Below are 15,528 nucleotides of genomic sequence, written 5' to 3'. Positions count from 1 at the left end.
ACTGACCGTTCTCATATGCAAATTGATACCGAGAATGAAATCGGTCGCTCGCTTTTCCCATTCATTCACGGCTTACGAATTGTAATAAAGCTTATTGAATAGAAAAAGCGAGCGACCGATTTCATTCTCGGTATCAATTTGCATATGAGAACGGTCAGTCAAATTAATATCATTTCCTTTTGTTTGGGAAAGAGAGACACTGGCAGCGGTCCACTCTACCCATGATTATGGGTTTTGGTCAAATATCATCTCTTTTTGATTGTAATGTCAGAGTATTTTATAAAGTCGAAATATAAACTGATATCTTCATTAATAAGGAGGAAGTTTCAACAATTTCGAAATTTTTCCTTTAAAAACATTTCCTTGTGTTTAGGTAAGCATATCTGTCGATCACTGATTGAATATGCAACTATATAATCTATCAAGTTGGCACTAAACTCAAATATAATGTCATTTAACTGTCATGTTACTGTTAAAGCAGGAACTAAATCTAATCGAAATAAAGAGAGTGAAGTTCTCACTTTTTGCAAACTTTGAGCGGACGTTGCGTGCGCATCCAATATCAAATCACCGTAAAATTTTGAATTTTCGTATTTCTTATGTATTTTAATAAGTGTGCAAAGTTTCAGAATATTTTAGCAAGAACTCGCATCACAACGGGACTCCAAAGCTGATAAAAATCGTGAAAATAACAATTTTCAGTGATTTTAGCAATTTTCTATCAATTTGGGCGTGTCCCCACGTGTGCAACTTTTCGATTTTCAACTTTAAAACTAGCCTATAACACAATTTAGACCTTTAAGAAGCAAAATTGAGCTCCACCACCCAAGAGATGGCCCAACACCAGAGAATACTAATTCACAACTTTTGTGTTTTTATAAAATTATTCTTCAAAAAAGCACTAACTTCAATAGCAAATATCTTTATGAAGGAGCAAGGTAGAAACATTTTCCGGTAGATTTTTAGAATGCTTGAACAATTATCTAGGATAAAAATTTGCTCAGATTTTGAATAAAATTACTCCTTAATGGTGTTAAATTGATTTGAAAAGTTGTTATTTTGTCAATAATCAAGATTTAAAAACGCTTAATTTGATGACGTCATCAAGTGGTGACGATGACGTTAAATTGTTTTTTGATATAATGTAAACTAAAGTGTAAACGATTATCTTCAAGACCTATGGTTGGAGATGACTGTATCGTTTATACTTTTGAATCTACGGACACTTAAATGTAGGCTACAATTGACTGCCAAAGCGTCTATACCACTATACTATACTTCACGACAATCTGTTCACTGTTGTAAAACAGGGGTTCCAGGAAACCCACTTCCCGATACTCCTGAAACTTGAAAAAATTTGTACACTCGATTTGGTCAACGTCTAGACACCCTGCAAAGTTTCAGATCTTTTACTCATTTTTAACGTGGTTTTTAAGGCACCTGAATATGGCGATTTTGGGTTTTTTACCTAATTTCGTATAACATGCTGGCGCGTATTTTGCACAAATTTCTTGAAAATCTCCAAATAACTATTTCTTATTCCTGTCATCTTTAACATCGAATTAGAATGGGGGTAAGCAGTAAGGGGGGTAAATAGTAAAGGGGGTAAATAGTAGAGGGGGTAAATAGTAAAGGTGGGTAAATAGTAAAGGGGGTAAATAGTATTGTGAATATAAGGGCGACGGTCATGCTTGCCAGCATTGTGATCTTCACGACAATCTGTTGTAAAACAGGGGTTCCAGAAAACCCACTTCACGATACTCCTGAAACATGAAAATTTTTTTACAGTCGATTTGGACAAGGTCTAGACGCCCTGCAAAGTTTCAGATCTCTAACTCAATTTTAACATGGTTTTTAAGGCACCTGAATATGGCGATTTTGGGTTTTTTACCTAATTTCGTATAACATGCTGGCGCGTATTTTGCGCAAATTTCTTAAAAACCTCCACATAACTATTTCTTATTCCTGTCATCTTTAACATTGAATTAGAATGTTTTGAACTTAGATATACCTGCTGAATTACTTTCGATGAGTCTTAATGCCTGGAAAACAATAAAGGGGATATAATAGTATAGGGGGTAAATAGTGTTGTGAATATAAGGGCAACGGTTATGCTTGCCAGCATTGTGATATAGTGAATATCAGAATATATACCAATGTGTTTTTACGTGTTGATTTCAAATAAGACGTTCCTATTACAGTATTACGTAGCATGAAATTCATTTCTTGACGAGTTATGAGCAATAATAACCATTTTTGTCAAACCCAGAAAACCTTATTGGCTAGGGCCTAACTTACCTGGGGACCCCAGGCTATTATGTTCATAAACAATAAAGATTTGGCGGAATGACAGGCTGAGCGCGGCCCAGTAAGGGCCTAACTTCAAAAGTAAAAGAGATAGCGAATTCCAGTTTTAGCAAAATGATCGCTTTGTAAAAATTTGTCATACGTTGTATGACCCGCCGCGCACGAGTGCGCGGCTCCCCCTGTATCGTCAGGACTATAGTGAAACGACCGTGGGGGTCACAACGTGATACAAGTGAAAATAACGTTTCCTCCCCAGGAGGAAAATTAGGGACATCGTAGATTTTGAGTTATCCCGAAAAGTATGATTTTGGGCCGAATAAAGGATCGCAGCTTAATTATAACTTTGCAAATTAATGTGGTTGTCATGACTCCATAGATGAATTCAGATTATAACACGCGTGTAGAGCAGCGAGCTTTACGTCACGCGCGACGACAAACAGGCTATTGAAAAATTATCACCTCTAGTTATAGTAGTACTAGTAACAGTAACACCGCCAGCCAGTAAGGTTTGCTGGGAATGCGTGCACGTGACAGGCTTGGCTTGTAAAGCGATTTTTGAGCTGTTTATGTTTTAGGATTCGAGTTAGTTTTGGTTTTAAAGTAATCGAATTGTGAAGATAATATAAAGATTTGAAGTACAAATTTGTGCGCCTTAACGTTAAATACTTACCATTGAAATCGAAATCAGCATTTACAAATGTGCATCGCGCTACAAGTACAAGTACAATGTACAAGTACAATCCGGTATGATATAAAACTGATAACAGATAGTTTCTATTTTCTATTTATTTTTATTGCTCGCTCCTATACTAGTTCGATCTAGCTCTACATATGAGTATGACATAACAAGTGAAATTCAGAGTATTGGTCCGATATGATGATACCATTACCATATATTCTATCAAAGCAACATAATACTAATAGCATTACACATTAGCATTATAAAATATCATGAATTAATTAACATAATATTAATAACCAATCATTAATTTGTAATTGTATAAGTATAACCACTCTAAATTTGATATAAATTGTTCGAATTGTTGAACTTAAAATTAAATCCTAGTTGAATCAATATACCATCGGTCATGCTGCCAGTGGCAGTGCTAAGCGTACAAAACTGCGTTCAACAAAATAAAAAACGCGAAGCTTTTCCCGGATGATGGCTTATTTGGTGAATTTGTGAATAAAATTAACAATTAATTGAGAGGCACCTATCCTGTATCCGTCGCGGATTGTTCCCATTCATATCAGCTAAAATTCGTTAGATGATGATAACTTTCACTGCCTGCCACGAAACAAGGATGGCAATTCAATCGCAGACTGACGATAAAGCATTGACAATTAAAATGAATTGTGTCTAGTTGATATTTCTTAAACATAACAACACATTATGAATGATTTAAATAAACTAAACCTAAATCACTTCATGGTTCATCATTCATAGAATCATAGGATTGATGCATATATTAATCATTGAAATTGATTCTAGAACGTAGCATCAAAATCACACAATAACGTACGCTTATAAAATAAAACATACTAACTAAAAAACTTCTCTAACTCATTAAACTATACTCTAAAGGTTAAAAATAGCTTTTATTGTAAAGTTGACGTCTTTAGACTTTAATTGATTACATTCAGATTCTGAAGGTCTAACAATTGATCAATAACATGGTGGAAATTAGTCACCATACCTCTATTAATAGAACGATTAAAATCATAATAACCACAATTAAACTTAAGGGAAAACTATTTTCTATAATAAAACTTGAAGCCATAAGTTTGCAATCATGATCTCTTTAAAGAACTGGAAGACCGCTTGAAAGAATTCCTTGAAAGAGTGTTCTTTTTAAAGATATTCTGAAAGTTTTTCCACTGATTCCCTACCATTTTCATATTACTTGGATCTGGTACACTACTAATATCCTCACTCCCAGCCTCACTATTGCCACTGAGCGTACTATCGGAGTCATTGTCCTGCTGTACAGACTCTGCGCAGTCTTCCATTCCTGAAGTCAGAGAACTGGTGGACTGGCTGGAGAGAGAAGTTGTAGGTGAGTCCTCACTTCCGCACTCACTGGTTGCAGCTGACTTACTGCCACTGGTGTATCCTGACGTTACTGTGTTAGTCCTGCTGCGCTGTGTTCCGAACTTAAAGAACGACTTTCTACCGAGATTGTCAACGTTTGACTCGTTCTGGTAGTGGACCGAGTTCCATTGGTCGATGTCGATGTCAGTCTCGTCGAAATCACACAGAACTTCCTCGTTAAGCAGGTTGTAGCAGTAAGAACAGATTCTGACTGGCGCTTCATAACCGTAAACAGGAATAGGTAACCTTAGTAAGAAGAGTGATTCAACTTTCAGTTTTAGTGCAATACGTAGGACTGTTAACGTTATTTATGCTTAAATAGATTGCTGACATGCATATTGCTGTAACATTCGTAGTGAGAGATAGATATAGATATCTCAACATAGAAATTGACTGGCGAAAAGCTGTAACCATAGAAACCATTACATGGAATATGTACACGAAATATGTTAATATGTACTACAATTCAATAAAGATGTAACAAGAGCTCAATAACGTTTCACTTTACCTCTGGATGGAACAATCGTAGCAGAAGACGCGACCACAACACCGGCAGTGGTGTTGCGAATATCCGTCTCTGAAGACCTTGCTGCACTCCGTGTTACCACACTTCCGTGTTACACTCTTCGGTACCCAACACAGCTTGTACTTCTTGTTCAGCTGCAGAACTTCTTCCAGTGCCTGAGCGAGGTTTAGTTTGTAACCGTTTACTTTTAAAGTCATTCAACAGTGCAGGACATTTAGGTTATCGTTCACATATAACGTAAGCCAAGTTAGGGGGCGGGAGTTTACATAACAGCTATGAGTTTATTTGGGGGGGGGGGGGGGGGGGCGGGGGGGGGGGGGGGGGTATAAGCTCTAAAGTAACAAACATCCCTCCCTTACACCAGGACACGTTGTTCTGGTTTAACTGGGGTTCGTAAAACAGGACACGTTTTTAATCAACTCATGCAACAAAAGCCAAAAGGTCTATGATGATCGAAATCAAACAGTTATATCTGAAGAAATATATTTAACATTGATCACTTAAAGGTCACATATTTTTAAGTTAAGATCGCTTGAGAGAGTGAACCTTCTCATAACGATCGTGATCTTGACAAGGTTAACCCTAGCGCCTAATTGTATGGTTCATTATTATACAAATACAAGAGGCTATGACGAATTTCATTAGTACACTAATTGATCCCAACTGACCCGCAAGGCATCCTCCGCAATGTACTTCGAGGCCTCCAGATCCATTTCAAGTTTGCTGACAACGTCTCGAATGTTGGTAATTGTATTAACGCGCTTTTTATTCAATTTCACCATTTCGCTGTTTGCAGCCAGCACCGCGTTTAATGCCTAAACGGGAATTTGATAATTTCACATTTATTAAGTACTTAGCAGGTTTCCTTATGGCGACATTTTCATTCATTCATTGCATACATGAATTCAGCTAAACGTGCATCACACTTTAGTGCCTCGTTAACCTGTTAATATTAAGCGTGATCAGTGACTGTGAGCATCATAGCCCATACTAAGTATTTAATTTCGTGTCGATAACGTTAAAAGTTCTTTATTTAATTTTTGTCTTAAGAAACACATTTGGCACGAGGACTGACCCTATTAGAATTTATCTCAAGGTCTCTAAGATGCTGTTTTGTTTCTCTCCAGCCGGTCCGAAGCATCTTGATGTAGCCTCCATAGTTAACGTTCATTTGTTCGCTCTCTGCGAGAGCAGATTCGCATAACAGCAGTTCATTTATCATTTTCTCGCGAGTTATCGCCTCTTTCAATGCTTCTCCTAACATATCGACCAAACCCTAGACAATGATTATAGTTGTCTGTAAATCAACTAGCTTCGCAGAGCTTCGAGGTTTTTCTTGTTAAAATATTTCATGTCAAGTTGACTTTTAAATTGATTTTTGCGAGCAAATTAAAGCAAGCAAATTAACGCACGATCAGACTGTTGTGGGGCTAAAACGGGTCAGCTGGGCTAAATAAGTAAGAAAACTTGACGGAACCTGTTTGGCGTCTTCCTCCTGAGTCTTTGCTTCCAATAAGTCAGTCTCCAGGATGCTGATGGTGTTGTTGTAATAGTCTTTCAGTTGCAGCAGTGCTGCGATCTTGTTTTCCTTTTCTTCGGATAAAGTAGCCTCAAACCTAAACATAAACGTTGTGCGTGACAGTGACAATAAAAATGGTAAGATAATCCGATGTTTCTGACTGAGATAAGTTTTCACGTTTACGTTTGGTAGTTGGAATAACAATTAAAAGTACCCAGTACTTTCTTCCGACCTGTCAGTTTCAACTTTATGCTCCTCGGAGCTGAGTACCACTTCATCTCTAAGAGTCTGTATTTCTTCCTTTAGCCGAGTTATCTTCTCGTTGTTGTCGGCCACTGTTTTCTTCAGCTTGTACGGATCAACTCCTTCAGCAATTACTCCTCCTCTGTCTTTTAGAGACCTAAAGCAGAATAACAGTCGTTGGATAAAAGATACAATAAGTTATATCGTTAATCGTACTTTTACAGAAAATTAGAATCTGTGACATTTTTGTATTGTACGGCCAGTCAATTCAGATTTCAAATTTAGAAAGCCATGTGTTTGAAATTTTAAATTGTGAAACAGAAATGACAGAGAAATGATTTCATTAGCAAGCATCTTCTTCATCTTTTAAATTTATTGTACGTTTGTACAATTCACTCATCACAATTGAATTGTTTATGTATGAAACATTCAGTTAGTTTGTTTGATATGAGGTATGTTTACATGTTTAATTTGGATGTAAAGAATAAAGTTTCATGCGAACCATTTCTCTTGTATTCAAATTGACGATGTACATTAAACATTTGTTAATGTTTAGTGCGTCATTTGTAAGATTAAAGACGCAGTTTTATTGTGATCTTATACGCAGTAATGTAAGTGAGCGTATTGAACAGAAGTATGAACATGCATGTCGTAGGCTACAGGTCACACAGATTTAAAATATTGATTCATCTGGCTCACATGGCTATCGAATTAAAAATGACTAAGCTGATATCGTTTTTGTAGTTCCTTAATAATAATAATAAACCTTGATAATAGCTAAGAGTCACGATGATGTATACATGAATTACTAACGTAATCAGGTACATAGTACGTGAAGCCGATGATATGTCTCCAATTTTTGGTGTACATAGATTATCTCCATATCAAGTTTCAGTATAACAACAAGGAAATATCTTAAATCTAAGCTTGTATTCTCGCGGTTCACGGACATGTTTCACTAGTCACTACTGATAATGAGAGAATGTACCTAAGTCACGTTTTTACCTGTAATTTATGGATTTGTTGCGGCCAACTTTGTTGTTTTGCTTCTTTTCGAAAGGGTTGAGGCACTTTATTTTAGACACAATGTATCGTAGACATGCTGACACATCGTCTGGCAGATCCAGCTTCGTGTTCAGACACCTGGTTGAAATTACGAATTAATACACTTGTACTTAATAGTTATGCAATATGCATAGGTTTTTTCAGTCATACTATATTCTTATCATTGTTGAAATATAACCTAATCTTGACTACGAGACTAGGTTTTCAGAACAAGTCGTTAAAGACATAAAAATACAAATGTTAACTTGATCTTAAACATTGATATCGCTCAGAAAACAGTCACTTTAATCAGCACTAAAGAACGAACACGATCGTGTCTTGACAAATCTTATTTATGTAATTGATAAAACTAAGTTAAAAGTTAACCTACTTTAATATGATTGCACTGCTATCCCTGAACATAGTGGGTTCAAGTAGGGTTTGCAGTTCGAAGTTATCTGTTTGTAAAGAGATAGCTAGAGCAGTTTCTCTTTTGTTGCTCATTAGGAATGTGTTGATCCCATTGCTTACCAGAGTGTCGCATATCTGACCTGATAACCAATAGTTTGATCAGACTTATTACTTGAGTAAAACAGATGGAATATTAAGTAACTTATTTCTACTCATGTTTCTGTGGAAAGGAACTGCGAGCCATGACGCGGTACAGGGATATATGGAGACAGTTAGTTCCAACCTGGCGGGACAGCTTACAATCCCTCCATCCGGGTGATAATTTGAAGTTTAAATGTTCATCTTAACTTTGCTTATATTTCTTCCATACAAATTAACAAAGGGCTCTGCCATTTGCACCTTTTTAATAATGTTGCAAGATTCAGTTTCTCGAGAACTTACTTAAAGTTCTGTATTTGTACGGATGAAATGTGAAACTTCGATCGGACAAAAGAAGGATGTAGAACTAGATACGATCTACGCACTGGAATAGTTCGCACTGGCCACTAACAGTGTTGCCGACTTTTGCTTATGGTAGTCTCGTTTTACTACTACATGAAGGTTGCAGAAATGTTCTATTTTTGACTGCTTTTTAGTTCCTACTTGTTTAAGATGCTGCTCTTTGATTAGCTCATTTACTATACAAAGCTGTTCTTCTAACCTAATATATTCCTTTAATCGATGTTGTTGAGTGGCAGGTTCAACTTCAGATCTTGAGTTTACTAATGTTGCCGCCACAGAATTATGCTGAATGTTGAGTACATCTCAAGGCATACACCTGCCCACATTATACTACCACACTAGATTTGTTATATCCCACACTAGATTTGTACTCGTTTGTGCTTACTAAAAGTAAAAGGCATATCCGCTTAATGGCGGAATAGCCACTCAAAATAGCCACACTAACTCAAGTTTGTAGCAGTAATTTTGTCTCACTATGAAGGGCAAATCCACCTCCGGGTTCTTTGCTATAAATAATTGCCTAGGTCTAACAAGCATCGGCACAGCACACATACCATTACGGATTTCGTGTGTTTATGCACCATCTGCGTTATTCATGAGCCATCTGCGTCATCCGAGTGTGGACGAAAGCTTCTGCTCATGACAATTTAAATAGCTTGTCGACATTTTCACTTAATCGTTAGTCGCATGTCTGTGATACAACTCTCTTATACATTGCCAAATGTGATGTATCAAGCTGTGCTAGCTGCCTGCGATATACAAATCATGAAGCCTGCTTGAAACAGCATCAGATGTTATGAGTACATTGAGGATTGTTCAGTGCAGCTTCATTCATCCTGAGTTACAGCTCTTTAGAGTATCTTTGCCGCTTCATATTTGCTTGATACCATCTGCAGTTGATTGGATTGCAGCTGGTCTCCGGTCTCAGAGACTGATCAATTGTTCTTTTTACGGTTACTCATTGGTGGGAATTATGCGAATAATCAGATATGGAAAGGTTGATGGAGTTGCAGCATGCCTCTAAATAAATGAGCAGCATTTCTGACTCGTTTCGAGGACATTTCTATCCTGGTCTAATAACTTTGATGGTTAGATCATTAAAATGGCCACCACATCATCATTTACAAAGTCCCACGCACGATGCAAAAGACACCCTTTGACTGTTTCAATCAGCAAACCACTCGGCCAAACAATACTTTAATCCCGAATTTAGAATCCCTGTATACAAATATTATTCTGATTCTTGGTTGAGAACCAGTTCGTGACCCGAGCATAAAATACTCGCGGGGATTACAAGTAATGAGACTAACAATTTTGGTTTGTTTGAATTACTGTAGCTGAAACGGTTTAATATAGGGAACCGCATCAAAATATCACGATAGCCACACACAAATGATCACCCGGTTCGTAAACTAGATTTATTCCGTCGAGTTTTATTGGAGGGCTACTTGTAATATGGTTTGGTGGCTGCAAATCTATGCTGCTTTCAATATTTTAGCCGCTGCCTTCAAACAAGATTTTTGAAATAAAAAAGGCAAAAGCCACCTTTTAATATATAACCAACTTATGTCCGCTCTTTTGGTATTTTGTCTCAAGAACGCTACTCTCACCCCTGTAATTATACTGACATGTGTATTTAATACTCATCTTTGAGAATTTATTTAAAAACTTACGTTCTCCTCACAGGAACAATGTTACGGAAAGTATTACAACTTATACTTCTCCTTCTTTTCATCTCTGCTTCGGTCACTATCCCAACTAACCAGCTTTTTCAGAACACATTGAAACGATGGGGCATCAGACCACTTAGTGACCAAGATCGAACGTAATTTAAAAATCTTTACTTTTATAAAGTGTAGGTATAACCGTTATATTTTTATAATCGTTTAGTTATTGTACAGATGTTCGCAGGACCGTTCTTTATTCATTAATTTAAACATGATGTAATTTTCCAGGGAAAGATGGAACCGGTTTATGAAAGCAAAAGACTCCGTGGAACAGACCACAACGGATGTGCTTCTTGAAAGTCTAAACAAGTTTACCGTTCTAGTAAGTCTTTTTACATACTAGTATCAAACAAGAATGAGATGCCCAAGCATTAAGGCTCATAATACAAATCTATGTGTAATTTTAACTGAAGCTCAGGCCTTATCATGCGTAAATCTAAACTAATCTGATCGGACGTTTAGGATCAACTTATAGTTACATGTAGCTGTATCAATTTATGGGGTGGATGGATTTATCTGTAACCACGACTATACCCCCAGAATAATAAAGAATTTGAGTCTATGGTCAGACCATTGCTCCGAGGGTACAACATGACAGAAGTTCTAGAAGACATGTCATCGTGGTCTCCTCAAACAAGAACTGGGAGGAGTAACAGGGGCAAGAGATCGCTCCCTAAAACATTCGACTACTGGGAGAAAGAAGTTGGACTGAGCGAACCTCAGGATCAAGCTAGCTGTGGCAGTTGTTGGAGCTTTCCTAATGTAAGTTAATTCAAAACAAACCGTTATTTTCTGTTAATTATTAGATTATCGGGCTGCACAAACAGACAGACATTGAGCTACTTCTTGGCATTGATAAAGGGGCATTTTCCCAATTCAACGATCAGTTTTTAATTGTTTACATAATGAAAGAATGCTCTCGAATTGCTTAATTTCATTTTCGCCTCTACAATCTACATGGTCATATCCTTGCAGGTTGGGACTATGGAAGCTTTGAACAAACATTTGACGGGAGATGACACAGTACTCTCAAAGCAATATTTCGTGGATTGCACCTTTGAGTATTCTGGATGTGCAGGAGGGACAGTTAACGAAGGGTACAAAGTAACAATGATGAGACAATATGTTATGTCAGAAGATGACTGGCCCTATACAGCGGACTGTAAGTTTATATACTGTAGTTATATTGACAGTCATTATATTTGAAAATTAAATTAATATTTCGTAAATTAAAACTCAGAACTTGAAATAAAATTATCAGACCAGACGTGCACGTTCGCGGATGACATAGCAAGTTATAAAAACAACGCCTTGAATAAGATATGGATACAAGACTGGATACCACTTGGTAAAAACGAAGACAGCATGCTCCGAGGACTGCAGACTTCCCCGGTAGCATTTGGATCGTACATAAGTGACAACATCTTCGCTTACTCCGGAGGTAATAATGTCTTTACACTTGCAATCCGGCAACTTTATCCCGCGGAGGTCGGCCGTCATCTGTTAAATTTATCTGTACTAAAATAACTTAATACTATCATGATTGATGTTGCATTTTTAACATATTTTATCAACAGGAACATACAGCGATGCACTATGTGCCACTAATTCTCTGCCTCATGCGATGTTACTAGTAGGATACACTGAGACGACACTTCGTGTCAAAGCAAGGTAAAATCATGCATCGTGAAAAACTATTTGTGTGCTTATACTCCGTGGTTTGCTAATCGCACTATATTACGTCGAAATCATATTACGACAGCACTGTACTATACGACAGTTTCGCAGTAGAGTGCTGTCGTAATATAATGCGGGAACCCGTTGTTTGTGAGGTGAATGATACGTTTAATAAATCAAGTAAACGTATTATCTCATTAAAATAAAAGGTCATAAAACATTCATCAAACGTTTCTTTGAAGCTACGGGGCACATTTTGGAGATGAGGGCTACATCAACTACAAGCGCGGTGATGGTAATCTGCCTAGTTGCAGATTCTACGACAACGCTTACAGTCTCACTGCCACTTACAGAAGAGGTTAATTAATGATTTTGTCGTTGCAACTGTGTGTCATGTAGATTGTACATTGTACAATGTACAATGTATAATGTACAATGTACAATGTAGTTGTACTCCCAATTGATTTGTAAGCCATTCGAATCGTTAGAGATCGGATTGCTTTGATCATATGATTATGAATTAAAATTAGACGATATTGTGGAAAGGGGTAGACTTTGTCAAAGATATCCCCGACAAACATTCCACAGAGAAAACATGTTTCAGATGTGGAGTACGAGTATTGTAACGACGGAAAAGTAGCGACTTACGAGCAGTGTAAAGCGTCCTGCCAAGACATGGATACAAATGGTAAAACCGGCTGGGATCTAGCAACCATCCCCACCAAGATGCACAACCAAATCATCATGGACAAACTTGCAGTCGACTATCCAGGATCTAAGAAGAATGACAGTTTTAACTACCTCTGGATTGGATTAGTGTGAGTTCATTATAATTATATAAAGAAAATCATTAAAGGAGTTATAAAGTTCCTTTAGGGATTTATAATAGTTGAGATACAGTTAATAAACTGCGAAACAGTTAATAAACTGACTTTGTTATCGCAGTGCATTATTAATTATTGCTCTGACAATGTTTTCATTACAGAGATGAAAACAAGGATGAGAACTATAAGTGGCTGGACAGTTTCACTCCCGTCAGCTACTTCAACATGTCTAATTCTAATATTGGAAACAAGTACGGGCTGATTAACAAGAACACGGGTCAATGGTTAACCAAGAACTCTCTAACCTTCCCAGCAAGGGGTCTCTGCAGTCGACCAAGTAAGAGGGTATTTTAGGTATTTCTTTGGTGCTTTATGACAAATGAAACAGAGGCCTTCTGATGAAGACTGAAAAATGATTATAAGAAGAATCACCGTCACACAATATTTCAGTAAACTGCTGGAACATAGAAAATGCTATAAAGGATGGGACAGTTAAATTCAGCGAAGCAGATTTATCAGAAGGCACAGAGGCAACGATAAAATGTAAAGAGGGACAACTAGTAGGCGCAAACAAGCTGAAGTGTGTGGGGGGACAGTGGGATTCAGATCTTCCAACTTGTAGTATTGGAGGTGCGTTCAAACTGGAACCATTTAATTTACATTTGATAGATTAAGATCAGACAACAAATGTTACTAATGTTGCACGCTGAAAATGTTTTTACTTACTTATCGGTTGATTAATCTATTATCGCGTTCTATATCACGTTCAAAGTAACCGACAAAACTGCACTCAGGAGCATGTACGTACAGTGGAGAGGCAGGAACAAAAGCAACAATCCAACCAAACAAGCTAGACTTCGAAAACGAAGAGATGATAACGATCACCTGTACAAACGGGACTACAACCGAACATATTTGTACAAGCGGTGCTTTTATCCCCAGAATAGATGAATGTTATGATGACAATATTTCTAATTCAGTGGTGGTTACTCTGTCGATAATAGTTGCTGTAATGTCGGCTCTTCGCATCCTAATTTGAAGGAAACCGTAAACATTTTGTTTTGAAAAATTGAAGCCATGTTGACCTATGGAATCTACTGCTAATAATACATATTAGTCATTGTAGCAAATGCAGTTAATATGACATCTCTTTGAGACGACCAGGACTGTAAGGAATCTTTAGAGTAAGAAAGAAATCCAATATTTCTAGCTCAAAAACTAGCCAGCAATTAATTGATTTCAAATTTGTATTTTCATACTGAAATGTTAAACTGATTCAACTTTTGATTGTAAGCGTTGTTTTTGTTTCATTCCCGAATTATTTCACTGATTGAATTCTGAATTATCTGTTTTGACGGATGATTACTTGTAATAAAAGTTCTAGGTGGAATTTCTCGCTTTAATACCAAGATGGCTACATCTTATGTTTTTGTAATTGTATGTTACGACAAAATCGACCATCGAAATTCAACAAGTATAATTGCCAATGGGGGACAAACGAACCAAACGACCATCAGGCCATCAATGTTTTGACACTTAGAGTGAATAAGTATACTTGGATCAATAAATTGAAATTGAAACGGTCCGACACCAGAAATTCACGGTCCCCAAATATTTGACTGAATTTGGAATATTTCTGAACATTCTTCAATTTATCGTTTCAACATTTTGTTCGGCTCCATTTGCTCAGGAATAACGTCGCCAAATAAGGATCGAAGTGTATACCTGAATAATCCCAATTCTTGTGCAGCATGCACGTGCTAAACCTGCACTTGATTAGGGGGGGGGGGGGGGGATTCTACTTTACTTTATTCTACTTTATTCTACGTTGCCCCCCTCCCTTGATTACTACCATCAAGGTTGACTTTACCTTCAAGACTGCATACTACGTCTACATTGCAGTTTCGTCAACAGTGAGTGAGCAGAATAATAGCCCACATGCAGTACCGTGTTTTAGAAACCCGGCCAGTTTGTAGATCCCTGAACCGGCAACCACACTAACCAAGTTGTTTATAATCATCAACAAAATATTATGAATGAGTAACGTAGAGTGAAGATTCAAATCTTCATGTTACACAGCATGAGCAGTCAACTATTTATTTATAATTATATTGTATAGATTAAATATTTACGTCTCCTTTGCTGTAAAACATGAAAATATTGTGTTGATAATTGTTCCTAGTCAAGTTTGTGATCTGCAATCACGTTACATTATAATTAATTGATGAATATTTATTTTTATTTTAAGAAGTTACATTTTCTGAAGTATCTTGCAGTGCATTTCTTTCGTATTTGTCACAATAACAAATTATCGTTACGAAATATTTTCAACATATTCATACCGAGTTATTTATAATTAAATCCTTTTTGAGATTAGTCGTAATCGTTATCGTAAAAGTTATTTACTTTTGTCTGATGCAGAAAAATGTAGTATTAATGATTCAATAAGATAATGTTGTAAAAGTAATAGGGGAATCACTGATGACCTAGAACTTGCCCGACCCAGAAGTTTAAATCGAGACCAATTAAAATCTTAATTACTAACCGATTAACAATCTCTTACGATCACTAAATCAAGTCACTAGTCACGATGCACATCTAGTGACTACACAGTACACAAGAAGACGTATGAAGCGCAGGAGATGCTACTGCTAGAC

At 37.0% G+C, this 15,528-nt stretch overlaps 2 protein-coding genes across 2 annotated transcripts in view; one reads left to right on the top strand and one right to left on the bottom strand.

The window, feature by feature from the left end:
• Positions 1 to 3,173: 3,173 nt before the first annotated feature.
• Positions 3,174 to 15,528, bottom strand: part of LOC134814309 (early endosome antigen 1-like) — a 71,622-nt gene continuing 59,267 nt past the window's right edge. Inside the window, exons 8-15 of the mRNA XM_063822438.1 lie at positions 8,123 to 8,282; positions 7,693 to 7,830; positions 6,677 to 6,844; positions 6,403 to 6,541; positions 6,001 to 6,201; positions 5,594 to 5,740; positions 4,908 to 5,080; positions 3,174 to 4,645 (exon numbers count right to left, since the gene is read on the bottom strand). Of these exons, the coding sequence (XP_063678508.1) occupies positions 4,099 to 4,645; positions 4,908 to 5,080; positions 5,594 to 5,740; positions 6,001 to 6,201; positions 6,403 to 6,541; positions 6,677 to 6,844; positions 7,693 to 7,830; positions 8,123 to 8,282 (1,673 nt within the window). The 3' untranslated portion in view covers positions 3,174 to 4,098. The remainder of the gene's footprint in view (positions 4,646 to 4,907; positions 5,081 to 5,593; positions 5,741 to 6,000; positions 6,202 to 6,402; positions 6,542 to 6,676; positions 6,845 to 7,692; positions 7,831 to 8,122; positions 8,283 to 15,528) is intronic.
• On the top strand, positions 10,334 to 14,162 carry LOC134821236 (uncharacterized). Its single transcript, XM_063831938.1, has 11 exons — positions 10,334 to 10,468; positions 10,599 to 10,692; positions 10,911 to 11,132; positions 11,346 to 11,532; positions 11,632 to 11,811; positions 11,948 to 12,041; positions 12,290 to 12,405; positions 12,652 to 12,865; positions 13,033 to 13,208; positions 13,322 to 13,501; positions 13,666 to 14,162. Exons 1-11 carry the CDS (start codon positions 10,335 to 10,337, stop codon positions 13,908 to 13,910), a joined length of 1,842 nt encoding a protein of 613 aa, XP_063688008.1. The 5' UTR covers position 10,334; the 3' UTR covers positions 13,911 to 14,162.

Source organism: Bolinopsis microptera, chromosome 1, assembly GCF_026151205.1.
Source record: "Bolinopsis microptera isolate Bmic1 chromosome 1, MBARI_Bmic_1.0, whole genome shotgun sequence".
Lineage (NCBI taxonomy): Eukaryota > Metazoa > Ctenophora > Tentaculata > Lobata > Bolinopsidae > Bolinopsis > Bolinopsis microptera.
Note: the sequence above shows the minus strand (reverse complement) of the source record. Positions and strands in the feature narration are given on the sequence as shown.

What these genes read in the sequence shown, in the direction of transcription:
- LOC134821236 (XM_063831938.1), top strand. Translation starts at nt 10,335, where the DNA reads ATGTTACGGAAAGTATTACAACTTATACTTCTCCTTCTTTTCATCTCT. An exon ending in GTTGTTGGAGCTTTCCTAAT is followed by an intron (nt 11,133 to 11,345) that starts GTAAGTTAATTC and finishes ATATCCTTGCAG; the next exon opens with GTTGGGACTATGGAAGCTTT. An exon ending in GGGTCTCTGCAGTCGACCAA is followed by an intron (nt 13,209 to 13,321) that starts GTAAGAGGGTAT and finishes ACAATATTTCAG; the next exon opens with TAAACTGCTGGAACATAGAA.